General features: G+C 32.8%; 1 protein-coding gene across 2 annotated transcripts in view; it reads right to left on the reverse strand.

Moving 5' to 3' along the window:
- The window catches only part of LOC126881598 (potassium channel subfamily K member 18-like), a 579919-nt gene that overhangs the window by 20178 nt on the left and 544682 nt on the right, over nt 1-15059 (reverse strand). For both annotated transcript variants that reach the window (XM_050645961.1, XM_050645960.1), the window contains exon 5: nt 8749-9012. In XM_050645961.1, coding sequence (XP_050501918.1) covers nt 8749-9012 — 264 coding nt within the window. The remainder of the gene's footprint in view (nt 1-8748; nt 9013-15059) is intronic.

Consider the following 15059-nt stretch of genomic DNA (forward strand, 5'->3'; position numbering starts at 1 on the left):
CTTATTGTACTTAGTGTAAATTTCCAGGACAAAAAATTCAACATTTTTTTATACTGTATTTCTTTATAAAATGTAACATCACCGTTAATTGGAACAAGAAACTAAAAAACTACTGATTATCTGCATCAAACTCTTCCAAATCAGGGTCCAAGTCTTGCATATCTGTAGTGGGCAAATTTCGGTAAAAGTTATGAAAAACTTCATCGATGAGCGTCAAAAGATCAAGTAGGTCTTTTTTTTCTCCTTACCAATTGGCAGAAGCTTATCTGTGATTTGAGGCAATGTGTTTGGTACAAACTGTAGAAGCAGTTCTTGTACAACGTTAATGAAACGGGTTTGTCTACTGTTTTTTTGTACATGTCATACATTTTAGCAATAGATAAGTCACTAGACAAGTACTTTTTAGATGTCCTATAGTGGCTCTCGTATTTAGAAAATGACAAAAAGTGATCTTTGGCATTTTGAATTTCTTCCGCAGAGCGTTTATTACCTGATGGCGCAATTCCACGTCTATCAGGAGAAATAATTCCAGAAAATGCATTTTTTTCTTTTCATCCACTATCTCAATAAATCCTTTAGTTTCGCCAAGGGTTGCAATGAGGCAAGTTTTACAAATGGGCTTTTGTATGCCAGCAATAATGACGCTATATTTATATGAACATTCTCTATATTTTTTTCTTGGTCCTAGCTTTTCTGTTTTTTTGGATTAATGTTAATTAGAGAAGCAATATAGTTAGTCCTTCTATCCCAACTTCCCAAGTTCCAATAATTTTGAAATCATTTACCCCGGTCTTCATCTGAAAATCTTTCATTACATTTCATACGACATGCTTTTAATGGTCTCATATTTCTAGGTTTTACGACCTTTCCTTTTTCAGTAGTGTAACTTTTACCAGCATTTCTGAGTTCTTTACTTTCTTGTCTTTGCTTTCGTGTCCTTCCCTGTTTCTGTACTATTTGGCTCGTTTTCCACTGAAACATGGTATTGATCTTTTTCCTTTGTCTTGTAGGAATCTTTTCTTGTCCTGACGGACTAGACTTGACTTGAATAACTAGTTACTCCCGATTCAAATGTAAAACCCGCTACTATTTTTTTACGTTGATAAACAGGTAATTGAATATACCGAGGAAAATAAAGCAGAATGCAACGTGCCCAAGTGGGTATTTCTGCATACCTAGTTATTTACGGACTGAATATTATGTACCCGGATTGTCAAGTTAACATACATTATTTGAAACAAATATTTAAAACTTCAATATTAGATAAGTCGATATACCGGTTCTGATACCTAATAAATCGTCAGATTCAAATATTCACGGGCTTCTACCAAGTAAGCTATTGCATATTTGAATTACTCATTTATTCACCTGACGGAATTGAAAGAGAACTATTTCAAGATTGAGATATCTTGTTTTTACGAAAATTTGACTTATCCACTTATTCACGGATGGTACAGAATTATAGACAATTAGAATAACTTTTTAACCGTTACCGCAGAAAAATTATTTTTTCATATTTAGAAAGACTAAATTTTTATACACATTTACAAAGAAACAAAATTGTTCTAGGACATGGACAAAGTTAGCCAGCCCCCTTTTTTTAATTCACATGTTCTTGCAAAATAATTTTACAATATTTAGAAATTTTTTTGTCATTTTTATAATTAAATTAATAGTGTACATTTTCTTCTTTCATAAACTATCCAAAGTATTACTGTAACTTCATCATCTCCTGACTTTGGTGTTGCAAAAAAATGAATTTGGGGTAATCACATTAAATAACTTTTAAACTATTTTACCAATTGCTTTGAAATTTAGGGTATGATTTAAGCATCAGAAGTCTCAACATTCCGTGTAATAAGAAGGTTCTAAGTTAATTTTTACGTAAGTTATGAATATTTATATAAACTCAAAATTTATGATTTATTTTGCAATTTTTGTAAGCAACCAATAAGGATAGACATATTCACCGAACGCCATATTGAAGTTTTTTATACGATTTATGAGTTTCTTACCCTCAAATTTGTTTAACATGCTTAACTTTATTACCGATTTTAGATATTCATTTGTTTATAACTATGTATAATCATCAAAATCGTCCGCAGGAAATATATAGGTTATTATTGTAGATGTCCATACTACTCAAAAAATTTGGTTTCGGCCTGGAAGGGGATGTGTCACGAGAAAAATCATATTTCTGTGGACTACTCGGGCGTTTTTGATAATCAATTTTCACTGTATAAACAGCCGATCGAACCCAATCCGACAAGTTAGCTGGGGCCTAGCGAATTCTAAAATATTTCAATTGAGGTTGTAACCAGCAGGTTGGTTCTCATTGTGTTAATAGATATCGCTGTAGAGTCTAAATCCAGATATACCCTCTTAAAAGCCATCCTGTAAGGAAACATATTTGGAAAGCGCGTTCCAGAAAGAAGGACATCCTGGTTAAAGAATCTCAGAACCTGGTTCAACATAACATCTGTGCAGCTTTTCCGCATTACTATAAAATAAGGTTTGTCATAATGAAGATAGGCACATCAAGAAGAAGAATATAGTGTTAAAGTGAATTATTTGTATAATTCTGCTTAGGGAGGCAGTCTGTCTTCTTTTCGACTCAAAGTAGACTATAGAGCTGGGATGGGCAAAAGCTGGCGTGCCGGATCCGGCTCTTTTTCTTGCTTTATACGGCCCGTTGAAAAATCCCGCAAGCAATTTTTTTAATATCTGATGCGATTTTGCTGAAATCAACAGCATTAGTGTGCGAAGTGTTCATATAAATAATGAATCTTTATCTTCTTCTTTTCTTAAAAGCGTCTGTTTGTCTTAAAAGGACTCCTTTTCCTTCGATTTTACCCATCATAGTCAACTGCAACAACTCGTACTTATATTTCTAAGTATTTATGTGCGTCAAATATGCCGTCTTTCTCCTTAATGGTAGTCAAACATTCTCTGTCTCTTCCCATTCTGTGCAACACCATTTCGTTCGTAATATGATCGGTCCATGGTATTTTCAAAATGCTCCTAAAAAGCCACATCTCAAAAGCTTACAGCTTTCTCATTAAACAGCATTAACAATCCAATAAAGAAGATTAGATTATTATTACTATTATCTATTATTAACAGTCAAATTTTTTTGTCAAAATACTTTAAAATGATACTTATTAGTATCTTTGTCAAAAAAATTGGTTAAGTAGGGAAAAACTCCGCTAAAAACATTCGCAAATGCACAGCGTACCTACGCGGCATTTACAGTCCTCCGGCTCGGGACACATTTTGAAAATTGCATTTTGGCCCGCGTTTAAAAGTATTTGCCCACCCCTGCTATAGAGCCTCTCTGAAATTTATTTCCATTATGAAAACGAAACGAGAATTTCTCCTTTTTCGTTAATACAATTAATTTTTAAACTTTTTCGCCATACAATTAAAACAATTTTAAATAATGAATTCGGTAGTACAATAGTAGCTATGTACATACATAAATTTTATTAATTATTCTTAACGAAGTTGATAATCTATAGGCCAACATTAGTCTTCCTATACAGACATATTATATTCTTGTTAAGATGTTTTAAAAGTGTCTACTTTTTTTATTTTGTGGCTTTAGCATATAGCTTTTTAGCCAGATATTTAAAAGTACTTATAAGTATGTGTTAAGCATATTATACTTTTAGCGAATAACCGATAAAGGTATATTCTAAGAATAAATGTTTATGAATATTCCGAGATACTACGTACACGAATGTGCTCAGTATATTCGATAGGAGAATATTTTTTTAAGTATATGCAAAGAATTTAGAATGTTTGTTATGGTGAATGCTATGCTTGTACTACGCATATATACGAAGGGTTTTCATCTCCGCTGTTTCGAGCAATCTTTTGTCCTCTCTGTGTCGGGTCGTGTTTCTGCCGCGTATGTTATTATTGGTCTGATGAGTGTTTTGTAAATTCTGCCTTTCATTTCTATTCCGATATTTTATTTCTCCATATTGTGTCATTTAGGCAACCTGCGGCTCTGTTTGCTCTATTCGCTTGATCTTCCACTTCCGTTTCGAGCCTTCCGTTGCTAGATAGTGTGATGGCTAGGTATTTAAACTCCATCACTTGTTCTATTATCTGACCTTCCAGTTCCAATTTACATCTTATTGGATCTGCTGTTATAACCATGCATTTTGTCTTTTGTGAGGAAATTAACATGTGACATTTTCTGGCGATTTTGTTGAATTGGTGCAGCATACGTTGTAAACCATCTTCACTTTGAGAGATTAGTATTGCATCGTCCGCACAGTAGATTATTTTAAGTTGTTTTTCTCCCATTTGGTATCCTTTTTTAGTTCTTACCTTTTTTATTATTTCGTCCATGATCAGGTTGAACAATAAAGGACTCAAGGAATCCCCTTGTCTTATCCCATTGCCGGCTTCAATTGGGTCAGTTAGTTCATCTTCCACTTTTACTTTTATTGTGTTTTTCTGGTAGATGTTTTCGATTGTTTTAATTATTCCTAGAGGTACCTCTCTCGAGTATAACAAATGGATAACATCCTTTAATGTGACCCTGTGAAATGATTTATTAAGGTCCACGAAACATAAATATGCCGGTTTGTTGTATTGCATGGGTTATGGTATAAAATAAGAAATTTATGACTATGAATCTGCAATCAATCACAAACAAGTCTGGCTAATTAGCTGTGCCAAAGCCATTTTTCAGGAAAAAAACATGACCCTTTATTTAAATTTAAATTATAGTTCTTCTTTGTTCTTATTTGTATTAGTGTTTTATCTTCTGGTTGTTTATTAATATCTCACTTTCATTGGCCCTTTCAGATATGTAAACAATTCAAACGTAGTCAGCATTTTTATTTGCCAGTTTAAACAATTTTCCGTTAAATTTTCTTTAGAATTACATTTCTGATTAACGAGAACTGTGTAAAGCAGCGAAATACATGACTTTTCGACATATTACAATAAGCACTAGATAACGAAGGGATAATGATATAATTAAAAAATATTTAGGGCTACAGTGGATAGAAACAAAAAAAACAAAAGTGGAATATAGCAAATGATTTGGTACGAATTCTAAAAAATCTATGAATTAAAAGAATTGACAGAAATGAAAATACATTTCCAAAAATTAAAAGAATAATTTGAAATACTTTAAAACTAAGTTCTCAAAATAGAAAATTAAAAAATAATATTGCAAAAGCAAAGGAAGTTTCTGGAAAGTCAAAAATTAAAAAACAAATATATACAACGAAAATCAAATAGTGGACACCAGAAATAAAATATTTTTCTTCTTCTTTCTCATAATTAGAGAGCGGAATATATGCAAAGTACATATAGATGCATATATTGCATATTTTCAGAGAACAAACACAATGTTGCATATTTAAGCTAAACACGATTTATTTTGCATATTTTAAAAATAAATTATGTAAAAGTTTAAAATTTTCCTCTCTTAGTTGGAATTTTATAACTTCGATATGAAAGAGCTCGTTATTTATCTATCTATCGCTCATTATTATCTATCTGGACTTTCCCATTACTACCTGAATTTAACAATTATGGGTGTTCCCAGAAAAATATTATTTTATTAGCGTAGCAAGTCGTAGGTACCTACCTGCTTTTAAGGGTCTAATAATTATTTTGTCAGTTTCCGGCCAACATTTGTTTAAAGTAAACGTTGTATCGTATTTAGTGTTTTTGAAGTGATTGGTATACAGGGTGGTTCATCTTATTCGCCTCGGTCTCTGTACGGAAAACCACTTGATATTTTAAAAAAATTTCTTCACAGAAATATACAGGGCCTTTAATACTACAACTTAAAAATAATGTGAATTATACAGGGTGTTCCAAAAAAGAGTGGTATATCAAAGTTATATTTTTTCTTATGGAATGCCCTATATCTGATGACATTATTGAATTGACCTTAAAAAATAAGCTATACTTTCATAAGGGTTCCCTATACCTAAATACAGGGTGTTTTGATTTATTTCGATTTTTATAAAAATGTAAGGTTTTAGAAAAAAATAAATATCTACGAATCTAAGAAGCAGTAACAAATTCTTTCTTGGATCTTAATAATAGACTATTTAGCATACTTAAACAGATGCTTATTGCAACAAAATTTCTTACAGGGTGGTCAAAATATGAGATTGTTCTATTAACAAATTCAAGCTGTAATAACTTACTTATTTTAAATGGAACACCCTGTATTTTACTAGTCTATCGCGTAGAAAATTTGCTTAGCTTTCAATTTGTATTAGGATTTCCTATACCTATCTTTTTACAGGGTGGTCAAAATATTAGATTTTTCTATTAACAAATTCAAGCTGTAATAACTTACTTATTTTAAATGGAACACCCTGTAGCTTACTAGTCTATCGAGTAGAAAGTTTACTTAGCTTTCAATTCTTATTAGGTTTTCCTATAGCTATCTCCCTTAATTTTTTAAATATTTAAAGATTTCCTAATTTGTAAGCTTTAAAGATTAGAATTACATAAGTACCTGCCGTGTTTATGTACAACACATCACCAACACCGGCAATATACTTAGACAAGATACTGTCAGTAATAATAAAATTTTCATTGTTATCATGTAATCACACAGAGTGTTGTATTATTTTAGTTGATTTTGGCCTACATGTGAAATTGAATAATATGTTTATTTTAAACTGCATACCCTATATTAGATGCCGTATTCTGGAAGATATTTAAATTATATTTCATTCCGTATAAGTATTTTCCATATCTTAACCCAACGGTTATTAAGTAAATTTAAGAACACCACTTTTTGTTGGAATCTTTAAATCGCAATTACAAACAATTAAATGCAATGGCTTCTTTGACGAAAACGAGCCTATTGTACAAAAATATGTAAAAATGGGTATTTACAGAATAACATGGGAATTTATATTTACAGAATAACATGTGTATTGAGAATGTTAACATGGAATTGAAGAGATTTTAAATATCTTCCATTATAAAGAATAGAATATCGAGTATGTCATTTAAAATAAGAACACTCTGTGTGATTAAATGATAAAAATGTGAATTTTATTAATGAAACTATCTTGACGAAGGTATTTAAGTATATTGCCGGTGTTCGTGATGTGTTGTACATAACCACGACATAGGTACTTAATTCTAATTTTTAAAGCTTACAAATTAGGAAATCTTTAAATATTTAAAAAATGAAGCTAGATAGGTATAGGAAACCCTAATAAGAATTGAAAGCTAAGTAAATTTTCTACTCGATAGACTAGTAAGATACAGGGAGTTCCATTAAAAATAAGTAAGTTATTACAGCTTGAATTTGTTAATAGAACAATCTAATATTTTGACCACCCTGTAAAAAGATAGGTATAGGAAACCCTAATACAAATTGAAAGCTAAGTAAATTTTCTACGCGATAGACTAGTAAGATACAGGGTGTTCCATTTAAAATAAGTAAGTTATTACAGCTTGAATTTGTTAATAGAACAATCTCATATTTTGACCACCCTGTAAGAAATTTTGTTGCAGTGAGCATCTTTTTAAGTATGCTAAATAGTCTATTATTAAGATCCAAGAAATAATTTGTTACTGCTTCTTAGATTCGTAGATATTTATTTTTTTCTAAAACCTTACATTTTTATAAAAATCGAAATAAATCAAAACCCCCTGTATTTAGTATAGGGAACCCTTATGAAAGTATAGCTTATTTTTTAAGGTCAATTCAATAATGTCATCAGATATAGGGCATTCCATAAGAAAAAATAAAACTTTGATATACCACTCTTTTTTGGAACACCCTGTATAATTCACATTATTTTTAGGTTGTAGTATTAAAGGCCCTGTATATTTCTGTGAAGAAAATTTTTTAAAATATCAAGTGGTTTTCCGTACAGAGACCGAGGCGAATAAGGTGAACCACCCTGTATATTAAATTTAAATAGGTCTACCATTCAAAAAAGTGCTTGGATAAAGTGTTTTCCCGAGTTAAAGCTAAGTGGAGACAAAGTATTTTGAAAGGCCTGTTCCAAAATCGTAAGTTAAATTCATTTTCACATTTCATTTTTTAAATGAGGAACTGACAAACAAAAGCATCATGTCCCACAAAAGAAATTTTTCTGGAAAGAGTGTTTTTATTCGACAAATTCGCTTTTGTAGACAATTCCGCTTTTGTTCTTCAGCTTAAGTAACGTACTTTGTTCTTTAAGTAACGTACAAATTGCTAAAGAACTTATGTTCATAAAAGTTAATTTTAGTTTTTTACCAGATCTAATAAAGTCATTAGAACAAAGGAATTTACAATTAAGTGATTCGGTTAATCTTGTTAACACTTTTTCTGCTCATTGTCAGAAAATTCCCGGAAATACAGGGATTACAATTAGAAATAAATTAAAAAATGTTTTAGAGAAAAATGAGGGCTTCGATTGTTTGAGGAAAGTTGTACGTATTTTTGAAGGCAACTTTTTTGAAGATCTTACGACTTAATATATTATTTTATTTTTGAGTATTTTTAATATGCATTTGCATATTTAGACAAATTTAGAAAAAATACCTGCATATTTGTAGTAAAAGTATTGCATATATTATATGCGCATATTTTGGTAATGTTGTGTTGCATATATTCCGCTCTCTACTCATAATCCTTAGTGCCCCTCAGGGCGTGGGATAAAAATAAAATCAAAGGTCACATAATATAAGAAAGAAAAGTCAAATTAGATGTACACACTATTCCTCTTATTAATACGAAATAAGCGTACTTACCTAATTGTTGCTGTAACTCCATCTGCTGTCTCTTCTTTTTCATTCTCCTTTCCTTTTCGGCCATTCGCTTCTCGTCGTAACAACAATAGCCACAATTAGAACAAAGGCAACAGCATAATGCTCTGGAAAATACCCCTCGAGCTACCCTGCTTAAAATAGAACCAACACTGGAAAGGTAGAGCAGCGTTAGAGGAATGCCCAGCATCGCGTATCCCATAGTGACTGCTTTTCCTAAGGACGTTCTTGGAGCTATGCTTCCATAACCTGGAATAAAGAAAATAAGTTAGAATATTTGTTTCATTTCACAAAGAAATCATAGAGAATGGACCTATAGATATGGAATTGAGATATACATACACATATGTCCAAAAGTTTGGAATATTGGAATATTTCGTCTTTTTATTGATTTTTATATATAAACTTTTCTGAATAGTTAAACATCATTTTGTTTCAATTCTTAACAATACTAAATAAATCTCAAAACCAGATAAACGATATGCCAAAAGAAATTTATAAGTAGAACTTACATTTAAAAATAAATTAGTAAAGAAAAAAATAATTTTTAATAAAACTAATAATTAGTATTTCCTCCATTGGCCTGTATGCATGCCTGTAGGCGATTTGGCATGCTGCCGATTAACTGGTCGAGCTGGGCTTGCGGAATTCTCTCCCATTCTTTACGAGCAGCATCTTTTAGTTCGTGAAGTGTAATAAGGGGATTCTTTCGCTTTTTGATGCGTGTTCATATCGGGGGAATTCGAGGGCCACTGTAATAGATATTCCTTCCTCTTCCAAAAAATTTTGTATTCCTGCTGTTCGATGAGGAGGTCCGTTGTCATGCATAAACACAAATTCATCACCTACTGCCCCTCGGAATAGACGTATGACATAATTTAAAACTTCCTCTATGTACACAGCACCAGTGACACTTCTCTCCAGAACCAGCAGTGACGTCCGTGTACCACTCATAATAGGGTAACGGGTACAGTGATTGGCCACTTAAGGGATTTCAAATTGAATTAAAATTGTAAATTGGTATATTTTAATGTGAAATATTTTGTAAGGGTTTTTTAATAACGATGAAATATCAAATTTTATAAAAACTCAGCGTATTTTAGTAAAAATAATAATGTACATCAAAAATTAACACAAATTTAAAAACATACAAAATTACACAGTTATTGGCCATGCAAACATAGTTATTGGCATATAGAATTACGGTTATTGGCCACTCATAAAATTCCTAATTTTCTTTTTTTATTTGTGCAGTTAGGGCACACAAAACTATTTAGATATTCAATTTCTTGTTGTTTTTTAACACAACTACCAATATGGGAGCCTCTGACACAAAATAAACATTTTATTCCAACTTTTGATTTAGGAATATTTTAGGAACAAGAATAGCACAATCCTGTATACAAAAGATTATTATTTACAGACATGTTGGTGTTGTCTGATTGTTTCACCAATATATCTGAGAGAATTTGTATTTTTTCATGTTCTGGATATCCCTCTGTTTCGAAAAACAACTTTCTTTTAGCCGACTCAACAGCACGTTTTTCTTTGCTGGTTTCCAAATTTGTACATTTGCTTTGGGAAGTAGTCCTCAAATTTGATGAATTCTTATTGTTGGAGACATCAAAATATACGTTATCAATTGAGGGCAGAATAGCGTTTTCCTCTACAGAATCAGGAAATTGGTTCCGTGGCAGTTCGTGGTTTTCTTTAGCGTTAATCACTTCTGGTATATGTACTCTAACTCCACTTCTCAAAGTAGTGCTTTTAATTGTATGATCAAGAAGTGTGTCTGATTTAAAAGTATTTGTATCTACAATATCACCTGTATTTAGTGTAACATTTTCTTTATTCTTCACAACATTTTGACATTTTTTGCTCTCGGAATTGGCTCTTGTGGCAATTTTTTTTATTACTTTCTTCTTGGTTTCTTTATTTTTTTTACCTTTATTGTTTGCTTTTGCGTCAGTGCGCTTTTGTTTTCGTTCTAATTTTATTTTTTCTTGTTCGTGTTTCTCTTCAATTTTACGCCTCTCTGCATTTTGAAGATCTGAAGAAGTGAGCACGAAAGGCAACCGTTCTGTTTGCTTTTTACCCTTTCTTTCTGGGGTTTTTGGCCAAAAAAGAATTTGTCAATTGAGGTGTCAATTTCTTTATATAATGAGTTGTCTTGATTTACTAAAGGCAGATTATCGGGTGTCGATTGAATATCTAAAGTCATTGTATCTTCTGTGACAATAGTATCTTTTTGTTTGGGTTTTCTCGTCTAAACTTTAAACTGCCCGGTTCCAATTTGCCTTTAATGGTTTAAATGCAGCAACGTCTGCAGGCTGTATAATTCTGGTCGCATTGGGATATAATGCCACTAAAATAATTTGTAACTTTGAGCATAATTCACTGGTTTGAATGGTTAAGTGAGTTTTATGTCCATCAACGAACAAAATGACTGTAAATTTAGTGTTTTTTGCAACTAGCTACTTATATAAGACGTTTCCTATGTATTCATAGAAGTTTTCATTCTTGATCCATCCCGTATCGCTACAGGCTATGCCCCATTCTCGAGGAACTGATTTTATAACATTGCTAGGAAGTCGTTTGTATGGGTAAATAATCATCGGTGCTGTTATTTCTTCAGATGCTGCAAACCTAAACATAACCGCCAAATTAACTTTGGAGTGATGTTCTATTTGATATACATTTTTGCTTCCCTTTACAGCCAACACTCGTTTATTTTTGTGACACAAGAGGAAGCAGGTTTCATCCCCATTAAAAACACGTGAAGGATCTTGAAGAATATCAATGTAACGTTTACGGTGTAAATATTCTTGAACACCGGTGAACCATTTTCTTATATCTTTTTCAGACACAACTGAACTTGCTGCTGTTACCGCTTCTGGAGTTCGCTCGCTTAAATCTGGATGTCTCTTTAAAAAGGATCTATACCAACCTCTTCCGGGCCGATTGTCAGTAAAAGGATTAGCACGTGGATTTGCATCAAGAAAACCTCTAACCGAGTCTTGTATATTTTCCACTCTACTGGAAAACCTTTGTCTTGGCATGTTACGATCCAATTCTATAAACGATTCTCTTGGGACCAAGGTTAGTTTTTTCATTAAATTTTTCGCTTTCTCTAAACTGCAGTGTTGCTCTTGGCACATTAAATTGTTCAGCGGCTTTCCGTTGGCTCATGCCAGTTTCTATGGCCTGAAAAGCAGACTGAAAGTCTTGTTCTCTATATATTTTCTGATATGTTTTATCTTTCCGGATATTTGGCATTTTTTATTCTAAAAATAAAAATCATTTAATAGTATCTAATAATGTTATCTACAATACGGACGTTTCAAATTTGATTCAGATTGCCCGCATTGGCATTAATTTTATAACAACTAAAATAATTGTAATTTCATAAAAACGAATCAGGACAAAAAAGATATTCTTATTACACATTACAGTTATTGGCCACCCTGTGGTTTAGTGATTGGCAGTCGGCCAACCACTAGTTATTGCCATAAAAAATAAGAAAAAATGCTTGAAATATGTTGTGTTGGGCCAAACTAATCTAAAAGAGCCTAAATTATAATAAATATCTTAATTTAAAGTAGGTACAGTAATTGGCCGGTAGGCCAATCATTATAATGCGGACATATTTAAGATACGGTGCTTGGCCACTAAAATTTACCGCCAAAAAATTATAACCTTACTATTAAAACCACTGATAACGTAAGATGTACCCCACTAAATCATCACAAAACATTAATATAAGCAGATACACAATATTATTAGCCAAGATAACTCACCTCATGAATGGCCTTCCTTAACAAATTCTTTAAAAAACTCTTAAAACTGGATGCACCTGTTAAGCTTCGAACAACACACGCTGTCACAACTAGACCATATTAACTGAGAGAGATAATGGCTACACCAAATATATAGCAATGTTGCCGAATTGCAATGCAAATACATTTATTTCCTTATACTTTCTAAAAATCTTAATATTTCGAATTTTTGTGAAAGTGGCCAATCACTAGTGACCGGCCAACAACTGTACCCGTTACCCTACCACCCCAAACCATAATACTGCCACCTTCAAACGGGACACGCGGTTGGGCTGTTTCTAGTCGGGCTTGTCGTCCTGGGGACCTCCGAACCAGTGTTCTTCGCGAATCAGATACCAAGCCAATTTTTGACTCATCAGAGAACATCACGTTATTCCAGTTACCACCATGTTGCACCATTTCTGTAGCCCATTGCAACCTTACTATTTTGTGTTGGTACAAAACCGCATTTAGTCGGCGTGTTATTGTTTGCCGTGAAATATTCAGTCCTTGCAGCCTAGACATTTCTATGGACATACCACTTGTGGATTCCAGATGATTTCTTCGAGCTATCAATGTTATCTGCCGATCTTGTTCTGCTGTTGTACATCGACTTCTACCACTTCTGAGACGATCCTTGACGTCATTTGTCTCTTGGATTTTTTTTTATTTTAGATACAGCACTCTGAGTAACATCAACAATATTCGCGATATCACTTTGGCTAAAGCCCTGTTGTAACAAAGCAATTACTCTAGCAGTTTCTAGTCATTTTTAAAAGGCTAAATTCAAATTTAAACAAAGGCTGAAATAATGTGTACATACGCTGAATGTGACCAAAATGGGCAAAATGATACAAAAACGATTCAGTTTTTATCATTTTCATGTAAAAATGCTCTAAAATGAATATCAACAACAGTTTTGAAACCACCATAGGTGTAGATATATATTATTTGTACGTATCCCAAACTTTTGTACATGTGTGTAGGTAGATAACTCTAACTCAGTGTTTTTTAATCTGTGGGTCGCGACCCCTCAGGGGGGTCGTGAAGCCTTACTCGGGGGGTCGTCGACTGAAAGAAAAAGTTGAGTTTCTTAAAACACAATTTTAGTGGGAAGGATGTGCTTGTTTCTTTTTCAAAAGTTTATCAAATTGTGGTACTATTTTAATGTCTACCACTAAAGAAAATGCTAGTTCACACAAGTACGAAGTGGCGAATTGCACTAATAATTTAAGAGCTTCCATTGCCAGCTCTGGGTATTGGTGTTTTATTTTTTTATTATATTTTAAGCGTGCCATCAGCAGCTATTCTCGAAGATATTCTTTCATTTTTTTGTTGACATGAGTCAGATCTATTGATGTGTCCAACAAAGGGTTTAGAATCCATCTATGCCTATTGTCAGCTTCAGAGTGGAACTCTGGAGAGTATGTCAAAAGTTGTTCTTGTAAATTATGTAAGCTCTGTATAATGCAAAGAATGTGAGCCGATACTGCAAAACTTTGGTCTGTTGCATTATCTTCATTAATCTTCTGAACACATGGAAAAGATTCAAACATTTTGTTTTGCAGAGAGGTTGACCACAAACGAAGTTTTGTGTGAAATGCCTTTAGTTTATCTTTAGCTGTTAAAATATTATTTTCTCTTCCTTGAAGGTTCTTGTTCAGATTATTAAGGTGGCTAAAAAGATCTACCAAAATGTTAATTTCAAGAGCCAATAGGGTCAGAAAAACCGTAAGCATATTTAGATTTTGCATCTTGTAAGAGCCATTAACAATTTAGCTCTCAGTTCCAGAACTCTTGTAAGCACCTTTCTTTTGAATAGCTAACTGACCTCTGTGTGATAAAGGAGATTTTTATGAAGCGAGTCCATAGCTTCACAAACGATTCTGAATAGCAAGGTTTGCAAAGCTTTACCTTTGATAGAATTTACAATTTTTAATACCTCATTGAGCACGTTATTTATATCAGAAGGTACATACTACATTAGAGCCTGTCGATGAAGAAAAATGTGTGTCCAGGATATTATGCTTGGCATTATCGATTTTATTTGGCAACGAGTCCGCTATTTTTGCCATTCATAGTTTTAACGCCATCGGGATCGCTACAAATAGCGATATATTTTTCCCAATCAATATTGTAGTTGCAAGTGCTTTCTAAAAACATATCCTACAAACAATGGCCGGTAGTGTTTGCAGGAAGTGCTTTGCCAAATAAGATTTCTTCCATGATATTGTCATCTGCTTCAAAGCGCACAAATACTGCAAAATGTGCACAGTCGGAAACACCTGTAGATTCATCAAACTGCAAAGCAAAATGTTGGCGGTTCTTTAATTTTTGGCCCGCGTGAATAAAAGATAAATGTACCAAAATAGGAAAAAAATTATTACCTAACGTATGTAGGTTTTAATTAAATTATTTCTTTGGTTTTCTATAGTCTAGTATGGTCACATTTGTTTAGCATTTCAAAAAATTTATTTAAGG

This window comes from Diabrotica virgifera, chromosome 3, assembly GCF_917563875.1.
Source record: "Diabrotica virgifera virgifera chromosome 3, PGI_DIABVI_V3a".
NCBI lineage: Eukaryota > Metazoa > Arthropoda > Insecta > Coleoptera > Chrysomelidae > Diabrotica > Diabrotica virgifera.